The following is a 20,645-nucleotide window of genomic DNA, read 5'->3' as shown; positions in this document are numbered from 1 at the left end:
TCTTCTGCAGAAATTTTTAAATTTAAAATCAGTGGTTTTAGTTCAGAAAGTCTTTCTTGCTCCCTTCTAATTTCTCATCGCTTTCCTTCTTGAAGCTCTCTTCCAGTTTCTTCTGACCTCTGCTTAAGGGAGACCTGTGTCTTCCAGATGAAGTCCTGTGTGGCCCTCTCAGGCGAACTCGTCCCCTGAGTGAGGTGTTGTTTTCATTGTGCCTGTTCATTGATTTATGTTCTGTCCACTCTCACATAGGTTTCCATAGTCTCTGTGGCATTAACAGCTCCGAGAGCGGTGAAAGGTGCAGCAGTTGTGCGCAGGTGTTCTGGCCGGCCGAGGGCAAACAGCGAGCAGCCATCTTTCTGGGCGGAAGCAGCGTTCTTCTCCAGCTGCTGATCTTTGATGCATCTTGGGCTGCCGCGGTGGCCCCTGTCTTTCTCAGGCCCCGATCTCTAATTCTAAACCTACTGATGCCACCCTCCGTGGGCTGGCAGTCAGCTTGCCTGAGGTGAATAGCTGTCCTGGGGGTGCAAGTTGCTCACCAGAACAACTCAGGCAATGGCAAGACCCTGGTCTTCTCGGAAGCCTCAGGGGGAGGCAGACCCTTGGTTCTTCTGCTGGTTCCTTACCTTTACTCACCAATAACATGAAGTTCTGTACTTGCTCTCTTTCCTGGAGATTTCTAGAGAACGTGAGGCCTCGGATGCACTCTCTAAATTTTACCAATTCTGCTGCTTTTACACACCCATATTACCCAAGAGTTGATTTAAAGAGACCCAAATGGAATGGACCCTAATAGTGTTTGAATAATCCTCATGGAGGATGGGATTGCCAGAGGCATCTGCAGCTGTAAAACTTGCTGCCTCCTGCGCTCAGTCATCTCACTCCAAGCATCCTCTTTGGCCACTTATTCTAACTTGCTGTGAGGCCTGCGACATCCTTCTCCTTGCCCTTATTGGGGGAAAAACCTACTTGGAATAACTTAGTTATGCTATAGAGTGTTGAGTTGTTTAACTATCGCTGTTACAAACCACAACCAATGCTCAGTAGTTTAACACAATAATCATTTGTTTGGTTCATGGGGAGGTCATTTAGGCTGTGCTCTGCTGGGTGGTCTTCTAGTTTCAGCTGGACTCACTCACTGGGGTCTTCACTGCCTGGGGATGTGTGATTCGTGCTGGGCTTGGTGGTCATTACTGTGCTCCACATGTCTCCTACGCTCCTCCTGGGACCAAGGGGCTGACCCTGCATGATTTTCTCGTGGTGATGTCAGAGGTGCAAGGGAGCAATCAGAAACACATAATGCCTCTTGAAGCGCAGACTGGAAACCAGCACACGGTCACTTCTGCCGTGTCCTTCTGGCCAAATCCTGTCGCATGACAGAATCCAAAGTCTAGAGGTAGGAAGGGGCCTTGCCTTCCTACTGAGGTGGACAGTGTGGATGTGGGAGGAGAGGCTGCGGTGCTGCAAATTACATGGCAGAGGATGTGGCTATGTGGAGGGCCGAAGACTCGGGGCCATGAACTCCCCTCCCTCCCTGTAGCTGTTAAGGACCACAATGCAGTGTTTCCAGGTTAGAATCCTACCTGAAAGGAGAGAGCCATGAGTCTACCTTCGAGGGAGTGGGGAGACTTTTGCAGAGGAAAGGCCTTTGGGTCTGGACCAGAGGATGACTTGGAGTTCACCAAGTAGACAAGGATGAGTGAAGTGAGGAATAATCAATTAAGACAAAAGGAGCAGTCAGAGTAGAGGCACAGAAGCCTGCAGATGAATGGGACATCTGGGGATTGAAGAGTTGTCCTGTGTGATTGGATTCTTAGAAATGATCCTTCACCATCTTTTGCTTCATAGCATTTCTCTCCAGTGATCTATCAGAGTTTCCATAAAGGTGGGATTTCAGATATTGTGCCGGGAGGAGTTAGCCTATTGTGTACTCTTCAGAACGTGCTACATAGGTGGCTGCCTTCTCTGTACCTCAAAATTATCTTGCTTAAATGAGGTGAAGGATTGATCACGTGTGTATTACATTTCTACTGACACCAGCACTCCTTCAGTATACCCATGCCACTTAGCTTAGCTCAATATATTCTGCTATTTATGCCACAGCTGAAAAAACCATTAATAACAGTAACATTTGTTTGCCTTCAAAAGTGATTTAGGCCTCACAAAATGTCAGCTCTTCGGTGGAGCCTTTCTTGATGCTTTCTCCCCACTCCTCCCACCAGATTAGATCAGAGTCTCCTGGTAAGGGTTCTCATTTCTGTTTCTACTTCTTTCAGAACATTTTTGGCTATTTGTTAGTATATGATTTTAGATGTGATTGTTTGATCAATTTTTGTCTCCTTATTAAACCGTCAGATTCTATGAAAGCAGAGGACCAGGTCTTTTGCATACCTCTTTGCATTCCCCAGGGCCTAGCATGGTGGCAGAGTCATAGTAACTGAATACTAAATATTGAGTGAGTGAGTGAGTGGGTGAATCTATGTGAAAGACTGAATGAGATGCACCTAGACTGTTGGCTCTCTGAGGTGGGTTTATCTTTAAAGCTGCATGGGCATCCTGGGTTTACCATTTACCTGTGGTGAGGTGGACAAACCATAGTCGTTCTTTGGTGCTTCCCTTCAGTCAGTATGCATTGTGGCTTGACATATGACTGAGGGTGGACTGGGTACTGGCGATGCAGAGACCACTAGGGCTGGTTTTGCTGGGAAGGAGTTGCTGGTTTAGTGGGAGAGATGGGGAAGTGGAGCGGCAGACAGTTACTATGGGAAGTGTTAAGATAAGGAGATGTTTGGTTAGAACTTGGAGAAGAGGTTTTGGACTCAGCCTGCCCTCCACTGAGGCTTCATGAAAAACGAGAATGTGAGCTGAGTCATGAAGGCTAACTAGGAGTTAGATGCGATACAGGAAAGAACATTCCAGGCAGAATGAAACAAAGGGTTCAGTGCACAGGGAAGTCAGAAATCAAGGCCGCCTGTGGGAAACTTAAAGCAATTCAGTTTTGCAGGGTGGAGAAAGCAAGGGTGGGCACTGGAGGTCGGATGGTCATGTCCTGAAGGGTCTGTGAAGGGTCGGGCTTTTTCCTGAAGATAGTGTGGAGCAGTTGATGGATTTTACTCAGGGGTTGATAGCATCAGATTTTATAAAGTGTGTTCTGGACACAATATGGAGAACAGATCGGAAGACAATGGGACCGTTGGGAAGATACATAAAGAAGCGGTTAATCACACAGCGGGATCGGGGCCGTGAGAGGAGGCGCCCTCTGAGCTCTGGGGGCTGGGAGGAGAAGCACTCACCCAGAACTGAGCGCTCGGCCTGGTCTAACAGGAGTGTTTGAATTATCAGGGTGAAGAAACGGGGAAGGATTTTCTGAATAGGAGTTGGGCAAAGGGACAGAAATGTGTAAGAACATGATTTTTTTCAGAGAACTGCAGGTGAATTTTTGTTGCTGGAGTATAGAAACTAAGGGTGAATTGATGAGAAATGAAGCTGAAGAAGAATGCACATTCCAGCGTGTAAATCTCCTATTAAATGCAGCTTTGGACTGGAGTGGGCAGATCTACTCCATGCAATTTGTTTTTAATTTTTTACTATAGAGAATGTTGAACATGTCTAAAACAGTATAGCGAACACCATCCGCCTGTCACTAAGCCCACAACCACCAACCCCTGGCCAATACTGCCCCATTCGTAACACCATTCACCTCCCCTTTTCTTGTTGCTTTCATGCAAATCCCAGATATTATATTATTTTATACGTAAATATTTCAGTATGTATCTCTAAATGATAAGAAGGCTTTTTTGAAATACAGCCACAATTACCACTATGGTACCTAAAATTTAATAATACTATTCAACATCATTAAATATCTAGTCAGTGTTGTAAGTTCTAATTATCTCACAGATGTCTTCTAAATATAAATATAGATATAAATACCTGTATCCACACAGGCTGTTTGATCAGGATCTAAATAAAGGGTTGAGACTCTTTTGAAAGTGAAAGAAGGCACTCTTCATCACTGACAGGTGTAAATGGGGACTTCTGATCTAAACAGGGATGGATAATTACCTACTTAGGTTTACTCTACTTCTTCAGGACTTCTGCAGATATCTGGGCAGGTACTCAGCAAAATATGAAGGAAACCTAGCTCATATTATTCGTTCTACTTCTCTCCCATTTTCTCAGGTCTCTGTGCTCCCTCGTGTGCAAATGGACATATTCAGCAGAGAAAGGCTGGGATGACAGTTTCTGGAAGACGATCGGTTTAGAAGACTTTGTTGCAGATAATTACAGCAAAATAGGTAAAAAATAAAAACTCTGGAGAGTGATTATGTGTATGTGTATATGAGGATATTATTTTTTTGTTTTTATATGAATTAAAATACTGGAATTCAGTTCTGTTTTTCCGAGAAAAATGAGTAAGTTACAATGGATAGGCCATGACTGGTAGGCCCTTGTGTTGGGGCTTATAGGAACTGAGTGGAGATACAGGCTGTGAAGATCTGCATTGAAGTCTAGAATCTTAGACAGGAGGAGGAAGATATTTGCCTGGAGCAGCTGGGAACAGCATAATCAAGGGGTGTGTATGGATCATTTCCAGCACGACTAGGAAAACGTTTTATGAGTTAGGTTCAAGGAACCAGGCAAGGCCGTGAACAGAAAAAAATAACTGAAGAGATCAGAATTAGAAGAATCAGGACCTGGAACATGAGCCTGTGGTCCCTGACTAGGGCTGTAGGGTGTCAGACTTCCAGTTTTTTGTGGCACTGACCGGGTAGTAAAGGTGTAATGACTGGTAGGGGTTGATTTACCAGTGAGAAGAATTGAGATACTAGGTATGTATAACAATAACTGACATTTTAAAGTTTAAGGTTTGCATGTTCATTTCACAGGAAGATGTTTATTTCCTGTAGTTACTACTTACAATTCTAGTAAGCTGTCGTCAGGTAGAAAATTATACCTAATTAAATAGAAATACTTTTGTATTCCTTAGTGCTTATGTTAGGGTCTTATAACAATAAAATTAAGCAGTACAGTGGATTAAACAAGATAGAAGGGCATTTCCTTTTTATGTAATAGAATAGAGGTAAGTGACTCTCAGGGCAGATCTGCCGTTCTCACAACATGGCCTCCAACTTCAAGTCCATGTTAGCTGTTGCAGTTCTTATCAGTCCCCGGCCAGTGAGTTGGAATAATGAAAAGGACCAGAGGAATCCATCCGCACTCTTTTGGAGGGAGCATAACATGGAAATGAGCCATGTCATTTCTGATCACCTCCCACTGACCAGCACTTGTTCATAAGGCCCCGCTAGCCTGCAAGGGTGGCTGGGAAATGTAGGCATTGGCTGAGCAGCCATTCGTCCATCCATGTGACCAGCTGTAAGTTGAGAGTTTTGCCTTTAACTATTGCTAACAGTTAGTAGCATCTGCTACAACTTCTGACCACCCTTGAAAACTGAGTCCCATAATAGATTATTTCAGTGCAGCCTTTCTCTGGTGAAGTCCTCATGACCACTCTATTAAAGTTCAAGAATATAAAGATAGAAACATGACAGATCCAGGTAGTATCTATGTTCTAGACAACATAGCTTGGTTGTCTATGGTCTGTTCAACTACTAATCGCTAAATCTAGGGAAAAGAACAGTGTCAGGGTAGCGTGCAGAAAGAGCCCTTCTGGAATTTCTGTGGCTCAGTTGAAACCATCTCAGGATCTGAGCTGGTAGAGAAAGTGGGAGGAACTTGAGACCAGGGGAAGAGAGGAAGAAAGCAAATCAGCCGTCATTAGTCGTCATCTACATTCCAAGTCCCTTGGGTAGGTGGTTGATTACCTACATTATCTTGTTTGGCCCTCACAAGCCTATTTGTATGGCTATTCCTATTTTATAGATGGGAAAACTGAGATTCTGGTCCTTGTCCACTACTCTGTATGAGAGTCAGTATTAGAACTAGGGTCTCTGACTCCATACTCTTCTGTCAAAGCAGACTGCCTCCTTGGGATATATGAGACTGAGGACGCTGATAACAGCAGTAGGGTTGGCCTCTAGCGGGTTTAGGCAGCAGTCCAATATCTAGCCCCCAAAGCCACCTTGAGCTAGATTGGAACAAGCATCCGTACCTGGACGGGAACGAGGGTGTGATGGGATCTCAGTTGATGAGCGGCTGTAACTTCTCAGGGTAGAAAAAGGATTAACGCTCTAAGTCACATGGTGATTGATTTCAAAACTCTGGGTGATCAGATCATTGGAGCCAGCGGCTAGGACAGTGATGAGAATAGGGTCAGTGTTTTATTCTGGGGGCTGAGGGAACTGTGCAGAGGATGGTGTGTTGGGACTCCTGCCTACCAGGCTGGCATTTTGAACAGCGCTTCAGATCCAGCAGGGGAAATGGACAGCCAACAGGAAAGTGATGAAAGCTCCTGGAGGACAGGGGCCATGTCTGCTTCACTCTTGAGTATCCTGGCAGAGAAGATTCTGGTCAATATCCGCTGATGGAATATGTGGGACATAAGCATATTTGTTTGAACTGCGACAGAGTGGCAAAAGTTAAGAGAAAATTGCAGCAAAGAGCTATCCCAGTGTGTTGGTCAGCTCCAACTGCCATTCCAAAATGCAGTAGACTGAGTGACTTCAACAACAGAAATTTATTTCTCGCATCTCTAGGAGGCCGGGAAGTCCAAGATCATGGTGCCAACAAGGTTTAATTCGGAGGCCTGTTCTCTTGGTTTGTTGGCAGCTGCCTCTCCTTGTGTGCTCACATGAGCTCCTCTTTGTGCCTGTGCAGAGAGACAGTGCATGTGAGAGAGAGCACTCTGGAGTCCCTTCTTAGAAGGACACTAATCCAATCAGATGAGGGCCCCGTCTTTTTGGCCTTATTTAACCGTGCCTCCTGGTAGACCCTGTCTCCAAGTAGAGTCACATTGGGGATGAGGGCTTCAACGTATAAATTTTGGGGGACACAATTCAGCCATAGCACCACGGTGCTAGTGCACTGGTTGGTAGGTCTAAGGCAGGGCCACTAAGTTCTGAGTCCCCAGCCTGGTGTTCTGAAGGCTCCCCGGGAGCTCCTCGCCTTGATGAAGAACCACCAGGATGAGTGCCAGGAGCGGGGCTCCTACCCTGTAGTTGGGGGGTCTACAACACTGAACTGGGAGCTAGGGTGGTTGCAGTTCTAGAACTAACTGTGTGAACTGAGACAGGTCTCGAATGTTTCTGTATCTCTATCGTCATGCCTGTGAAACACGTAATTAATAGCAGCCATGAAAACTAGTAGTTCAATCATGTCTGTTTCTCAGATGTGATATTACTGTATTACAGCCAGTATCTTTTTAGATTTTTAAAACTGTGTGACAGACTTATTTTGATTTATCCTGTCCTACAGCTGAAGAAACCAAGGTTCAGAAAGGGGAGTGTGCCTAACTGATGGTTACACGGTTTGCAAGTGGTAGAAGCAGTATTCAAACCCTTGTTTGCATGATTCCATATCTGCTGTAACCATTTGTCTATACTGACTTCCAGCTAATGTTCCTCATGTGCGTGAAGCAGCAGCAGATGAATGCTCCTCCTCCTTTCTAGATTTCAAGCGCATTTCTGTGTTCTTTACGCACCTTGTCACATGTAGTTCTCAAGGTCAGTGGCAAAGGTACTATTACCTGTTTACAGATGAGACTCAGAGAATGAGGCAACTTTGTCTAAACACGTGCAGAACCCATAAATTAGGGTTGAAGCTTTCGCTGAGGGAGGGCCTCGAGGAGATTAGTAAGTGGATAAATTAATGACTGAGATGGCTGCTGCTGGGATGTCGGCGCTTTTTGTTTTTAAACGCTGCAATGATATTTACTGATTTTAGCGGTATCTTCAGTGACTTCGGTCTAACTGCAACTCTGATTTCCTGATTACTTTAACGTTCTTGTGCTCCCCCACGAAGACCCATGTTTAAGTAGTATATTAGCTCTGCTAGTAGAGCAATGCCTCCGGGAAATATTCATTAAAAGTCCATAATGTTAATCTAGCAGAAAATTTCCAGAATAACTTTATTGGATTTTGCCTGTTAAGTTAATGGATTTTTAATGGCTGTCCTAAGGAGACATATCATTAACCAGAATATTGCCATACATGAATTAAAACTTACCCAGTCATCAAAATTAATTGTGTGATATTCCCTTTGACTTTCATTTCTGGTGACTTGAACTTGCCCTTTCTGTCTGAACCAAAGTGGAAGATGTTAAAGAGGATGTTGACCCTCAGTGTGACTTTCAGAAACTCCTCTGGAAGTCATCACAGACATTCTTTAGCAATTCTTGGAACTATGAAAAATGAATCTGGGAAGCCTTCCTGTGAAGTGTTAGGCCTTTCCAGTGGACTCGCCCTTCAAATGTGGGTAGTATAGTGTACAACATTTTAGCAGATTCGAGCAGAGCATTGTGGATTTGAGCATTAATACGACTACCATAATTTGCTCCATGTGGAGCTTTTAGCCAAGTCTTTACCAGCCTTCCTGGGCTCTTGCAGTAAATAAATGCTTTCACTGAAAACTGAACACTTCAGCAACTGATGGTCTTATGGAGGGATATTTTTGAAACAAATTATTTATGAAGTGTAAGTTAAGGATCAAATGCAATATTTATATGGTGCATTTCAAGGACAGGGGAGGAAATTTACAACGTTTTAAGTAACTACATGCAAGTTCCCAAAGCTAGAATGTTATTTCCTAATGCCTTCTTTCAAGGAGGTATTTGGATGATTTGGTTTGGGAACATTATACAAAGTAAGGGAAAAAAATAATTTTGTGAATCAAAAGAATACAGTAGACATTTCTTTACAACTGAAACTATTCTAGTTGATTTAATGTTCAGAATTGATGGAGAAAACCCAAACCTTGTGTTTTGTAGGGCATTACATACCCATAGTCCAATAAAGTGATCTGTGTCAATGAATTTTTACCTTCAGCTCCGCGTGACTCATTCCTGGGTTGCCCATCTAATCCTAAACATCTATCAATAGCCAATGGGAAGGAAGAGATCAGCAGGGAGAAAGGACCCTTAGGAAGACACGCAGCATCCACCTGTTCCAGTCGGTCACCCAGGCTCTCCTTCAGTGCGTCCCGGCTGCCTTCCACTGCCTAAGAGTGCTTCATTGTGTTCTTGGGCTAGGCCACTTTGTGGAAACTCACATGTGCAACGTGGCTGAATTATAGGGTGATTGCATCACAGAAAGAGCTTTGTGATATGAAAGGGTTCAGCGTGTTAGCTTATAGATCATTCATTATTTGGGGACAGGGAAGCCTGACAAAGAAGAAACATAAATCCCAAGTAGGCCGAGTTACTAACTGTCGAGTCAGGGGCAGAAATGAAGATGAAGCGTATGTCAAGGGAGGGAGGCTGCGCTTTCTCCCTGGTTTTCTCTCCCGCTGTGAGGCTGTATTTTAGGCATCGGACACTGTGGGCCCCATCATCTGGCACACAGTAGATAGCAATGAAATATTTGTTGAGTGTGTGAATATATGTTTGAATGAAGGATTTGATAAATAAGTCCCCTTTTGGCTTCATTGTAGCTAATATTTAATGGACTCTCTGTAAATTCTTTTGAATTAAGTGCAACTACTAGGTGACTGAGAGACAGTGATTTCACTTCATAAATTCAGTGTTCACTGTCCTTTTTTCACTTATGTATCTGCCACTTACGAAGGGACTCCTGTGGGAGACACACCCCAGCCTGAATGACAGCTGCCACCCACCCTCTTTGCTGTAGCAGATCTGTCAGAGGCTTTCCGTGACAGTGGATGTTACAGATCCCTTTAAAGAAAAAAAACAAAACAACTTAAACTAACTTCTTTAAGGAAGATTTGGAATATCCCTTTTCCATAGAATAAAATAACTCTGTGGTGAACTGAGGCTGTGTTTTAGGTATTTTTGTCCCATAAACTTAAAATCATAGGTAAAGAATCTTGACTAATGACACGTATGTGTCGGGGACATAGATGTGCCAATGCTCACCGCTGTTCTGCTCTAAAGTATACCCAGACAAGAACAATTCTCAGAGCCACCAGAAGCAAAGTGCAATACTGGCTTTGGCGAGACTGAATTGACGAGCGTGAGGAGGATCCTCTCTCTTCTCAGAACCTAGCTGGACCTCAGGACCTGCATGACACTGACTTAATCAGTTCATTGGCAGGCGGAGGAGCTGGGACAAAGAGACAAGAGACTCATCTGGGCTTGCTTCAGGGCTTGGTCTGCTGTTTGATCTGCTAAATTCACAAACTCACAGAGCCCACCGGCCCACAGCCGGTTCAAGGAGAGAGACGCATGCCAAGCCTGCCCTGCCTCCATTTCAAGGCTGTGGCTCCTCTTCCTAGTTAACATGTCCCGTGGATGTTGGGGTTATTTTCAAGTCTCATGAATCAGCTGAGCAATTCCTCTTCCCGGTGATGGAATAAGTGAGAGTGCAGAAGACAGGAGTGTTCACTCTTATGCTACTCTATCCTAGGGGAGGGAAGAGGAAATCCCCTTGTGGAAACATGCCTAAGGGAGGGATTTCAAGCAGCAATGTGGTATCAAGACCAGTGTTGGGAGCCTGAGTCTAGCCGTGTCACGCATAGTTGTGGGTGTTATAAAATCCTCTTAAGCTATTAATGCTCAGTGTTAATACTCAGTGTTCTGAATTTGCCCAATAGATTTTAGAAGAGTATTTCTTTTCATGCACATTTATTTTTCCCATCAAATTTTAAAAAATAGGTTTTATTCCAGGTTGACATTTGGGGGAACAAGAAGTCATGAGCTTTCAATAAAAAAGACCTGGGATCAAATCCCAGAGTCACCACTTACTGGCTATATAACCTTGGACAAGTCACTAAACCTCTCTAAGACTTGATTTCTTATCTATTAAACAAGCATAGGAATATGTGCCTTGGATGGTTCTTATGATGGAGTGATGGTGTATATAAAGTGTATGACGTCTGGTAAGACCTCAGTACACAGTTGTTAAATTAACCCACACAGAAGGATTCAATATGACATAAAATATCACAATGACGAGTGGAGCTAGCATTGGGCTCCCCTAATGCCAAGTCCCATGAACCAAAAAGGACTTTTGATAATTATATTCAAGGGAAGGAAAATTAAGAAGGTTTGGTTAATGGTGTGCAAAGACAAGGTGATAGTAATGATTGAATAGAAAGAAAGGACACGCTTTTATTTTCCTTCGTCACCCTCATCCGTTAACTTAACAGCAGCAGGCATCGTGCTACATGCTGGAGAATAATAGTGAACCAAAGCCAACAGGGTTTCTGCCTTCCTAGAGTTTTCAGTTTAGTGGAGAGAGCATTAATCAATCAATCGCAAAATTGCCACTGAGGTAAATGCTACAAAGAATGGGTAAAGGGGACATCCAGAGTATATGATGAGGGGATATGAGCATGTCAGGGAAACTGGGATATGTTTGAGGAAGTGATGCTTGCGCTAGGGTGATGTCCATTAACTTGTGAAGAGGGGTGGGAACACTGTTCAGGCAGAGGGCACAGGGTTTGTAATGGCTGTCGGGGGAGGGAGTGTGGTGGAAGAAGGCCAGTGTGAGTAGGGCTGAGAAGGTTGAAAGGGAATAGGGTGCAAGAGGAGGCTGAAGTCATCATCCCAGAGAACTCGCTTCCTTCACGCCAAATGTGGCTGAGAGAAAATGAACCCTAAGGGAGTGTTTTGACCATCTCAGTCAGTTTTATATATTCCTGACAAGCCAGGCATCCACAACTAAGGAAGTAAGTTGCAGGTGTGATCTTGGAGCCCCTGAGAATAGAATTGAATTCCTGCTCAGAGATAGAAACGGTCATACATTTTCCCAGTTTTCCGAAAGTTTGGCTCCTAAAACTGTTGACCTGTGTCCTTCATGTTAATGAGACAAGATATCTTTGTTTTAATTATCGAGCATACAGTTGCGAAAGAAGACATCATTAGGAAGTAGACTCGATTCACTATGAGTAAGTCCTGCTAATTCAACCTTAGTTGTTGCCTGTTCTTGAAGTTCTTTTCTCAGTGACACTCCCCCTGTCTGGATTGTTGGTGCATAGTCCAAACTCCAGTAGAACCTGGTGCCTACATCTTGTCTGTCTGCTTTTGCATCCCCAACTAGACTGTCCATGTTTGAAGACCCTGTCTCCTCTGCCTAGCATCACCACTAAATAAATGATTCATGGATGCATAGGTGGATGGGGGAGATTGACATCCAATACAGAACTCTTGATTTGCCCACACAGCCCAACCACCCAAGATGCTGCTTCTTTGGTCTTCTCCATCTCAGTGAAAGGTATACCACAATTCTCCCATTTGGTCAGGACCCAAACCTAGAAGTCATTCTTGATGCTTCTCTTTCTCTTACACCTTACGTCTAATTCATCAGCAAGTCCTTTCTGCTTTGCTCCAAATGAACCCTGAATTAGGCCGTTCCTACTCCTCCATTGTTACCATCCTAGTCCAAAGTACTTTCATCTCATGCTGATTAGTGTTTCAGCCTCTTAATTGGTTTCCTTGATTATGTTCTTCCATCTGATAATCCATTTTCTGCACAGCAGCCAGATTACTATTTTTTAGATGTAAATCAGATCCTGTTACTTTCCTGCCTAAATTCTGTCCATTACAATTGGAAAAAAAAAATCTAAATCTTTTGTCATGTTCCACAAAGTTGTATGTAATCTCTCTCTCTTTTATTGTTTACCATGCCCACACTTACCATCCAAGCACAATGACCTTCTTTCTGTCCCTCAAACGTTTCCATGTATGTAGCCTTTGCATTAACTCTGCACTCTATCTGGATTGGCCCTTCTCAAAATATTCGCATGGCTCTCTCTTTCTGCTTGTTCAGATCTCAGCTCACGTGTCCTTAGGGAAGAGGCTTCCCTTACCCTCCGAGCCAACACTCCCTGCCCCTACTCCAGCAGTATTCTGTTTCTCTGTTGTATTTTCTTCTTAGAACTTGTCACTATCTGAAATTACCTTATTCTTGTATTTATTTATATGTTTATTGACAGAATAGCTGCTCATTAAATAAATGAGTATGTAATAAATAAATGAGTTAATTAGAATTTTTAGAGTACGATCGATGGATCAATAAAATGGCATAGAAGAAATGCATCCTACACGCTACACGTTTTTGGTAAATTTCTAACAGTTTTCTCATAGTTAGAGAAGTTTGGAATGAATAGTATGTTCAAAATTGGATTCCCAAATGGCTGAGAAACTGTCTCAAAGACTGTTGATAAAAGACATAATCTCAACTCATTGAGAATCCCTGGTGGTGTGACACAGGGCACTGCACTTTAACTTGCCTTGTCGACATTTGCAATCAGCAACTTAAATGGACATGTCGAAGACTTGCTGAATAACCATGTAAGTGATGCAAAACAGGGAACTATTATTAATACATTGAATAACATAATCCAAAAAAATTTTTTAAAGATCAGCAGACTAGAAAGGTAGGCTAAAATTAACAAGGTGAATTTTTATCAGGGATAAATTTACACGTCTTTTCATTAAAAAATACAAGGAAGGAATTGGCAGAAGATGTGAATAGACATTTTTCAGAGAGGACATGCAGTTGGCCGATACGTATGTGAAAAGATGCTTGACATCACTAATCATCAGGGAAATGCAACTCAAAACCACAATGAGTTGTCACCTCACGCTTTTAGAATGGCTGTTATAAACAAGACAAGAAATAACAAATGTTGATGAAGATGTGGAGAAAAGAGAACCCTTGTGCACTGTTGTTGGAAATGTAAATGGGCACAGCCACCATGGAAAATAGTGTGGAGGTTCCTCAAAAAATTAAAAATAGAACTACCATATGATCCAGCAATCCCACTTCTGGGTATTTATCTGAAGAAAATGAAAACACTAACTTGAAAAGATAGATGCACCCTTATATTCATTGCAGCATTATTTACAACAGCCAAGACATGGAAACAACCCAAGTGTCCACCGATGGATGGATGGATATAGAGGATGTGGTATATAAATGTGCAATGGAATATTATTCAACCATAAAAAAGAATGAAATCTTGCCATTTGCGAGAAAATGGATGGACCTCGAGGGGGTTATGCTGAGTGAAATAAGTCAGATAGAGAAAGACAAATCACGTATTATCTCACTCACATATAGACTCTAAAAAAAAGACAACCAAGCTCACAGACACAGAACAGATTGGTGATTGCCAGAGGTGAGGGGTGACGGATGTTAACAAGACTTATCCTGGTGATCGTTTCACAATATACAAATATCGAATCTTTATGTTGTATACCTGAAACTAATATAATGTTGTATGTCAGTTATACCTCAATAAAAAAAATACAAGGAAGGAAAAAAATAGTTTCTCAACGGCGTATGTGTAAACTCAGTAGTAACCTAGATTTCTTACGGAATACTTGATTGGTAAGGGGCAATGAACCAAGTAAAGATTGTTGAGTGCCACTCACTTCTAGATGCTTTATAACTATTAACTTATTTAATCCCCTTAACCAGTCTAGGTCGGTACTATAATGCTTATTTTACTGAGGAGGAAACTGAGGCACAGAGAGCTTAAGTGAGTTTCTCAAAGTCACACAATAAGTAATGGAGCCGGAGGTCGATGTTGTGTAGAGCCCTCACATCTGACCCAAGGCTGCGGAGCCTCCCGAGGCTGGGCTGCATGAACATAGAGGAAATGTTTAGATCAAGATCAGCAAGAGCCCCAGTTATGGTTGGATTGTATCTCAAGGCCTGTCTCCCATTCCAGGCCTCACATTTATAAAGACCACTGACAAAAAAATAGTACATCTGTAGGAGAATGATCCAGATAAAAAAGAGAAGTTAGGTCCAGTGATTGCAAGAGACAGTTGAATAGTCTTGGGTTGCATAGCCTGATTAAATCACCTGCCCAAAGTCAAAATGGTAGTGAATTGTGGAGCTAGGTTCCAATCCAGATATGTCCAGTACCACAGCGCCTCCTCCTCGCTGATGCAAGGAGATGACTCAGGAAGATCACAGAAGATGCATGCCATCTCAGAGGTGTCTTCCTCTCTTTCTCTGAAATAGCATAGAGGCCTGAGGATGTGGCTCTCAGAGGGTTAGAACTGTCCTGGCTCCTCTGAACTCCCGGGAGAAGAATGGGTCAACAGTGTGACGCCTTGCAAAGCTGCATGTGTTTTAGTCACATTAAAATTCACAGGCTAGTTTTGGATTCTTTTTCCCCTTCTTTCTGAAAGTTATTAACTTGGGACTTCCTTCTGGATCCCAGCGGGACATCTGAGCTCAGGCCATTGTTGTCGTCCATTTAGAGGCCATTTAATTCAGTGTTCTTGGAGGCAGCCTTTCCAGCAGTTGCTCTTCTCTGTGGCGGGTGGCACATCACAGCTGCTGCCTCTTCTGCTTAGCTTCTCTTGGTCACACAGCTGGTGGGTGGCGACCGCGGGCTTCGAGGTGGCCCTTCCCTCTGACTTCCGAGCTCCTCTGCATGCCTTTCACTCCAGTTCTGTGGAGTTTTGACAGCAAGATACCCACGACCTTTTCAGTTTCCCAGCATGGGCTAACCTTTCTGAGAATCTCCATCAGAAGGTTGCTGTGGTCAGGTTGGCAGGTCACCGGTTGACTAATGGCCTTCTCCAAGGTTTGCTGGCAGATACTGTGTTGCTGTGAACGCTATTGATCCTAGACATTTGCCTGCTGCTCAGACAGCCTCTGTGGGCATGAGGAGGTGGTGAGTCACAGCCCCATTACCCCTGCCACCCATCTGTTCTTGTGGCGAGGAGAACGAAGATGATCTCTTTGTGGCATCATAAAAACCTCAAAAGACATTAAAAATTCCGTTAAATTTTCATACCCTTTTAGCTGTTGAAATATACAATCTATTAGGAGGGGAAAAACCTCCTGCATTTTTTCCCCAGTGCCCTCACCTCAGAGGCTACTTAAGGGACCAGGTAATGATTTTATGATATTTATTAATACTTCATGTTCTGCCTCCCTTCTCACTTTCTTTTCTACCGAGGACTATGCATTTGTTTTTAAACTGAAAGGACAGAGGCTGCCAGGGGATCTTTAAGATGCAGACCTTTTGTGATGTCGTATGTCGTCGTATTTTGGACATTGCCTGTAGAGATCTCCGAGATGCTGGATAGGGGATATTCATCTTTAAAATGCCCTTTCTGGTAGTGGAAAGAACATGAGTTTTGGACCCATATAGACACAAGCTTGGATCCTGGCCCTGCCATTCACTAGTTGTGTCATGACTATCAAGCAAATTACTGAGCCTATGTTCTCCCACCTGCCACACTGAGAAGAAATGCTGGAGTAACACCTGATGATGAGGATCACCTCACACAGAGACCCCATAATACAACTCGCAGGAAAATCTTGTCTGATCTGAGTACTGAAATTATCTCTAGTTTCTCCTAGTTTTTCTGAATAATTACTTTCGTTTTCCTTGTCTGTCGTGGGCATCATATTGAGTAACTGGCAAGATATTTTTCACCTCTTTGGCTACTTGAGGATTTAAAGCAAATTTGAGGCTCATCTGTAGAGGATTTTTAAGCCATTTGTATATATGTTTAGTTGCATGTCAATTCGTTTTGTTCCCATCTTTGGCTTTATTTAATCTTTAATCCAACTTACCTTGTTTTATCTTTGCCTACAAGTTATAAGCCCCCTCAAATATTTTCTAAGACAGGATAGTTTGTAGAAGAAACTCTGGAACATAGTAGGTGTTCCATATATATCGGTGAATGAATGAATATAGAAATGTTAGAGAATGCACACACAGATGCTTCAGAGGAGCATTAAAACAAATCAAAGAGCACTGAGCTCATGAGTTTGTGCCTTTGAGATGTCCAAATGAAGACATGGAATAGGCAATTGGGTCTGTACTGAGAAGAGAAATAGGGCTGGAAATAGAGATGTGGAAGTCATCAGTGTAGATGACCTTTGAAACTGTAGGTGTGTTTCAGAGACTCTAGAGGAAGAGTAAAATGGATCTGGGGAAAGGAATTGCAATACAAAAAGGCCAGGGATGCTGAGAGAAGAAATGAGATGAGGACTGAAAACTGTCCATTCGATAAAGTGACTGGGGACCTTAGTGAAAGCCACTTATTATAATAGTGGGACCAGAAGATAAGAGTTGAGGAATAAATGATAATTGGAACAACAGCTTCCACGACCATTTACCAAGCATTTACTGGATGCCTGACGCTGTGCCAAGTGCTTAATGTGGATTGTCGTATCGCAATAGCCTTATGAGATACCTCGTAACCTTATCCCTTTCCCCCCTTTTACAGAAGAGGAAAATTGAGGCATAAAGAAGTTAATCACCCAGAATGAGCCGGTCACATAGCTGCCTAGTGTGGATTCAAGCCATACGTCAGATGTGTAGTCAGGATTCAAGCCAAGACAATCAGATGCCTGACTGAGAATAATTGCTGAGAAAACAGAGCCAGCAAGTTTTGACAAATCTTAAGAAATTTGGTTGGGAGGAAAAGAAAGAGAATAGTTGAAAGTGGATGGAGTTTTCTGTTGTTGGGTTGGTTGGCTGAAGATGGGAGAGAATAGCTTGAGCAAGTCTAATTGCTGTTGGGAAGGTTCCAGCAGTTAGTGATAGGTTGACGATACTGGAGAGAGAAGGGAGAGTGAATGCAGCAAGGTTCGGGGAGGGCAGGAGGGAATGGCTTCCAGAAAGGAGCGGGGGCATAGCCGCTCTGTCGTAATAGGAGGAAGAGGGGTGCACACAAGGGGAGCAGTGTGTGCTCAGAAGTGGCAAGTTGAGGGAGCTTCCTTCAGGTAGCTTCTGTTTTGTCTGTGAAGTCGAAGGTGAGATGATCATCTGGGAGTGCAGGAGAGAAGTTGGGGAATCAGAAGTTTGAGAGGAGTGGAAAAGGTTTAAATAGAGGTACAGAGAATGGGGGAGCAAGCTGATTAGAAAAATGTGGAGCGTTGTTGAATGATACTGAGAACCTTGCAGAGGGTGGTCATGAATTTATGATTAATCTGCCCTGTTGTGTGATTTCTCCAGCAGTGCTCAGTGTTCAGGTTGCAAGCAGAAAGGAGGGGTTGTTCCTTTGTTGGTTTGTTAATTGTAGGAAAGAGTGGCACCGCTCATCCAGTTCTGCAGGCCCTGACGCCTCCTTCTCCTTTATCCGCCACATCTGCTCAGGTAAGGGAAGCTGGAAAGGGTGAGTTTTTCACTGGTCACATTGCAGCCTCCAATATAATTAGAGTTACGTTATTAAGAAAGAAAGGGAGAATGGGTGCTAGCTAGGCAACGCATAGTCTCTGCCATAGATGGGAAGGTGTTCTCCAGGTGACTAGTTGAGTGAAGGGTGTTGCTGATGAAGTAACAGTATCAGTAAAGGTTCAGAACTGAGTAATATGGTGTGTACAGGGAAGAAGTTGCTGGAACATTGAGTTTGAGGCAGGGGAAAGGGAGAGATGAAGCCAGAGAAGCAGGCAGAGACCAAATTATAGTGGCCTTTCTAAGCCATGATGAGTTGCTTAAACTTTATCCTTTGTGTTCATGTTCTCTAACTGGGATTTTATGTCCCAAGTGATGTCAAGCAAGATGGCCCATTGAGTACAGAAAGAAATTTAGAATTTCTATTTATCTTCATTTCTCTTTCATTCTTTTTAAATTCTATTTTATATGTTTCATGATAGACACACACATTATACAAAGTCAATAGCGTATATATATAATTTGTAAGTAATAAGTATATATATATTGGGAATCCATGCTAAAGATGTTTTTAGTGGCCTGAACAATCAAAATGTTTAGAAACCATTGCATTAGGCATTAGAGAACAGTTGAAGGATTTTCAACAAGGAAATGGTATGGTCCATTTGGTCATTTTTTCCTTTAGAATATAAAACTCTTTAATTTTTTAAAATAATTTTAGAATGTTAGTACTTGGAAACGAACATAGAGAACATCTTTGTTTTACAAGGAAGACAACTGAAGCGCAGGAAGGCGAAATAATCAGGGACAGTCTCTGAATTAGTTTGTGGCAGCACTGGGGCTCAAAGCCAGGTCCCGTTTCCTAACCATCCCCTGCATTTTCCCTTCACAATTATTCATCTCTTCCTGATGCTCATCCTCTTTCTTCAGCAATTACTCTCCTCCTCAGAACTGGGGGGATGTGACAGCCAAGAAGGCAGGGAAGGTATGCATTTCTAATAAACGTGAACACCAACAAAATAGAGTTTTGTGATGGCGAATTACCAGTTTAGCATCAGAATTCTGTTGACAGTTTCACTGTCAACCTGGAAGCCTCGAGGCACAGCTTCCCACAGGTTCTATTTTCTTGATGCTGAAGCTATTGACAGTTCAGCTCATTGGAGAGACTTCTGACATTGTATTTGCAAAGCTAACAGGCTAAGTAAGAGATTGAACTGAATCGATTTCTGACTTGGGAAGATGCTTTCCAAGGGCTGTGCTGCTCCACTTATCTCAGCTCTGTGCATGTGAAGAAACATGTGTTCCCGTGGGAATATGTGTTTGGCTATCTTTCACGGAGAGTATCTTGTATAAACTGATGGGGGAAAAAATCTGATTTATAGAATCCTATATCTTGATGCTGTGAATACTAGTTCAGGTCTCTGTTAACTACTTCGTGGCCAATGTAATTGATTTATTTCTCCGTGCCATCCTCAGCCCAGCTATGCAAGTACAGGCGGAACAAGGACTCTCTGATAACCAGATGGTGAACAAGATCTGTACTCTCCTGGGTATACTAAACTATTCAGAAAATTCACTTTATAGAAGTACAGACCAAGGGTTAGATGTCTCTAGACGAATGTGTTTGTCAAGTTGATGATCATGTTTACCAAGATCCTTTTATCACCAGCTGAGTCCTCTTTTAATGGCTTAGGTCACCCTGGAATTATTTCAAAAACCGGCCTGATGTTAGAACCCCCTGTGGGCTTGCCAGACACAAATCTAAATTGAGTCTGTAGTCTTCCATGGTAGCAAATGCCAACCTCAGGCCCGGTTATATGAATCATGGGCAGATGTCCTCATATTTGAGCAAGTCCTTTCCCCTGCAGACATGACCATTTATTTAAAAGAGAGAGCCTGTTTGTATACATAAAAAAGTTTTTGGATATAGGAATCTTGACTAAATTTTCCAAAGGGAAAATTATATATACATACACATATATATGTATGAAATTGTGTATTTATATATGTGTATTTATATATATTATTTATACATTATTTATATATATATATATATATACACGTATACATAAACACACTATGCACATCGGTATATAGTTAGAGGACCTGATAACAGAGTTTTAATTTACTTGAAAACCCTGCATAGTCTATGAGATTTAGTTTGAATATTGTAATATTGCCTTTTATGGAACATTCTAATGACTTGTGGGCACAAAAAGAAAGAGCCTAGTATATACCATAAAATTTTATGATCATTTCTGCATAAACTTCTATGTGACTAGAGTTCCTGATTTTTATTGTGTGGGATATAGCTGCTGCGATAGTACAATCTCAAATTACAGTGGCTCAAACAAGAGAGGCTTCTGTGTCTCCTGGGCCGGGGCTGCTGCTGCACCTGAATGGACACGGGCTTTCCAGCTGAGGCCCTGCCGCCCACAAGGCTGTGTCCGCATGACTCAAGGAGGGACTCTTCTTCC

The 20,645-nt window shown here is 42.8% G+C and overlaps 1 protein-coding gene across 28 annotated transcripts in view; it reads left to right on the top strand.

The window, feature by feature from the left end:
• FGGY (FGGY carbohydrate kinase domain containing) overlaps window positions 1-20,645 on the top strand; it is a 378,492-nt gene that overhangs the window by 139,121 nt on the left and 218,726 nt on the right. For all 28 annotated transcript variants that reach the window (XM_014844657.3, XM_070509784.1, XM_070509761.1 and 25 more), the window contains one exon: window positions 4,180-4,295. In XM_014844657.3, the coding sequence (XP_014700143.1) occupies window positions 4,180-4,295 (116 nt within the window). The remainder of the gene's footprint in view (window positions 1-4,179; window positions 4,296-20,645) is intronic.

This window comes from Equus asinus, chromosome 5, assembly GCF_041296235.1.
Source record: "Equus asinus isolate D_3611 breed Donkey chromosome 5, EquAss-T2T_v2, whole genome shotgun sequence".
Lineage (NCBI taxonomy): Eukaryota > Metazoa > Chordata > Mammalia > Perissodactyla > Equidae > Equus > Equus asinus.
The sequence above is the reverse complement of the archived record's forward strand: the minus strand, read 5'-3'. Positions and strand labels throughout refer to the sequence as shown.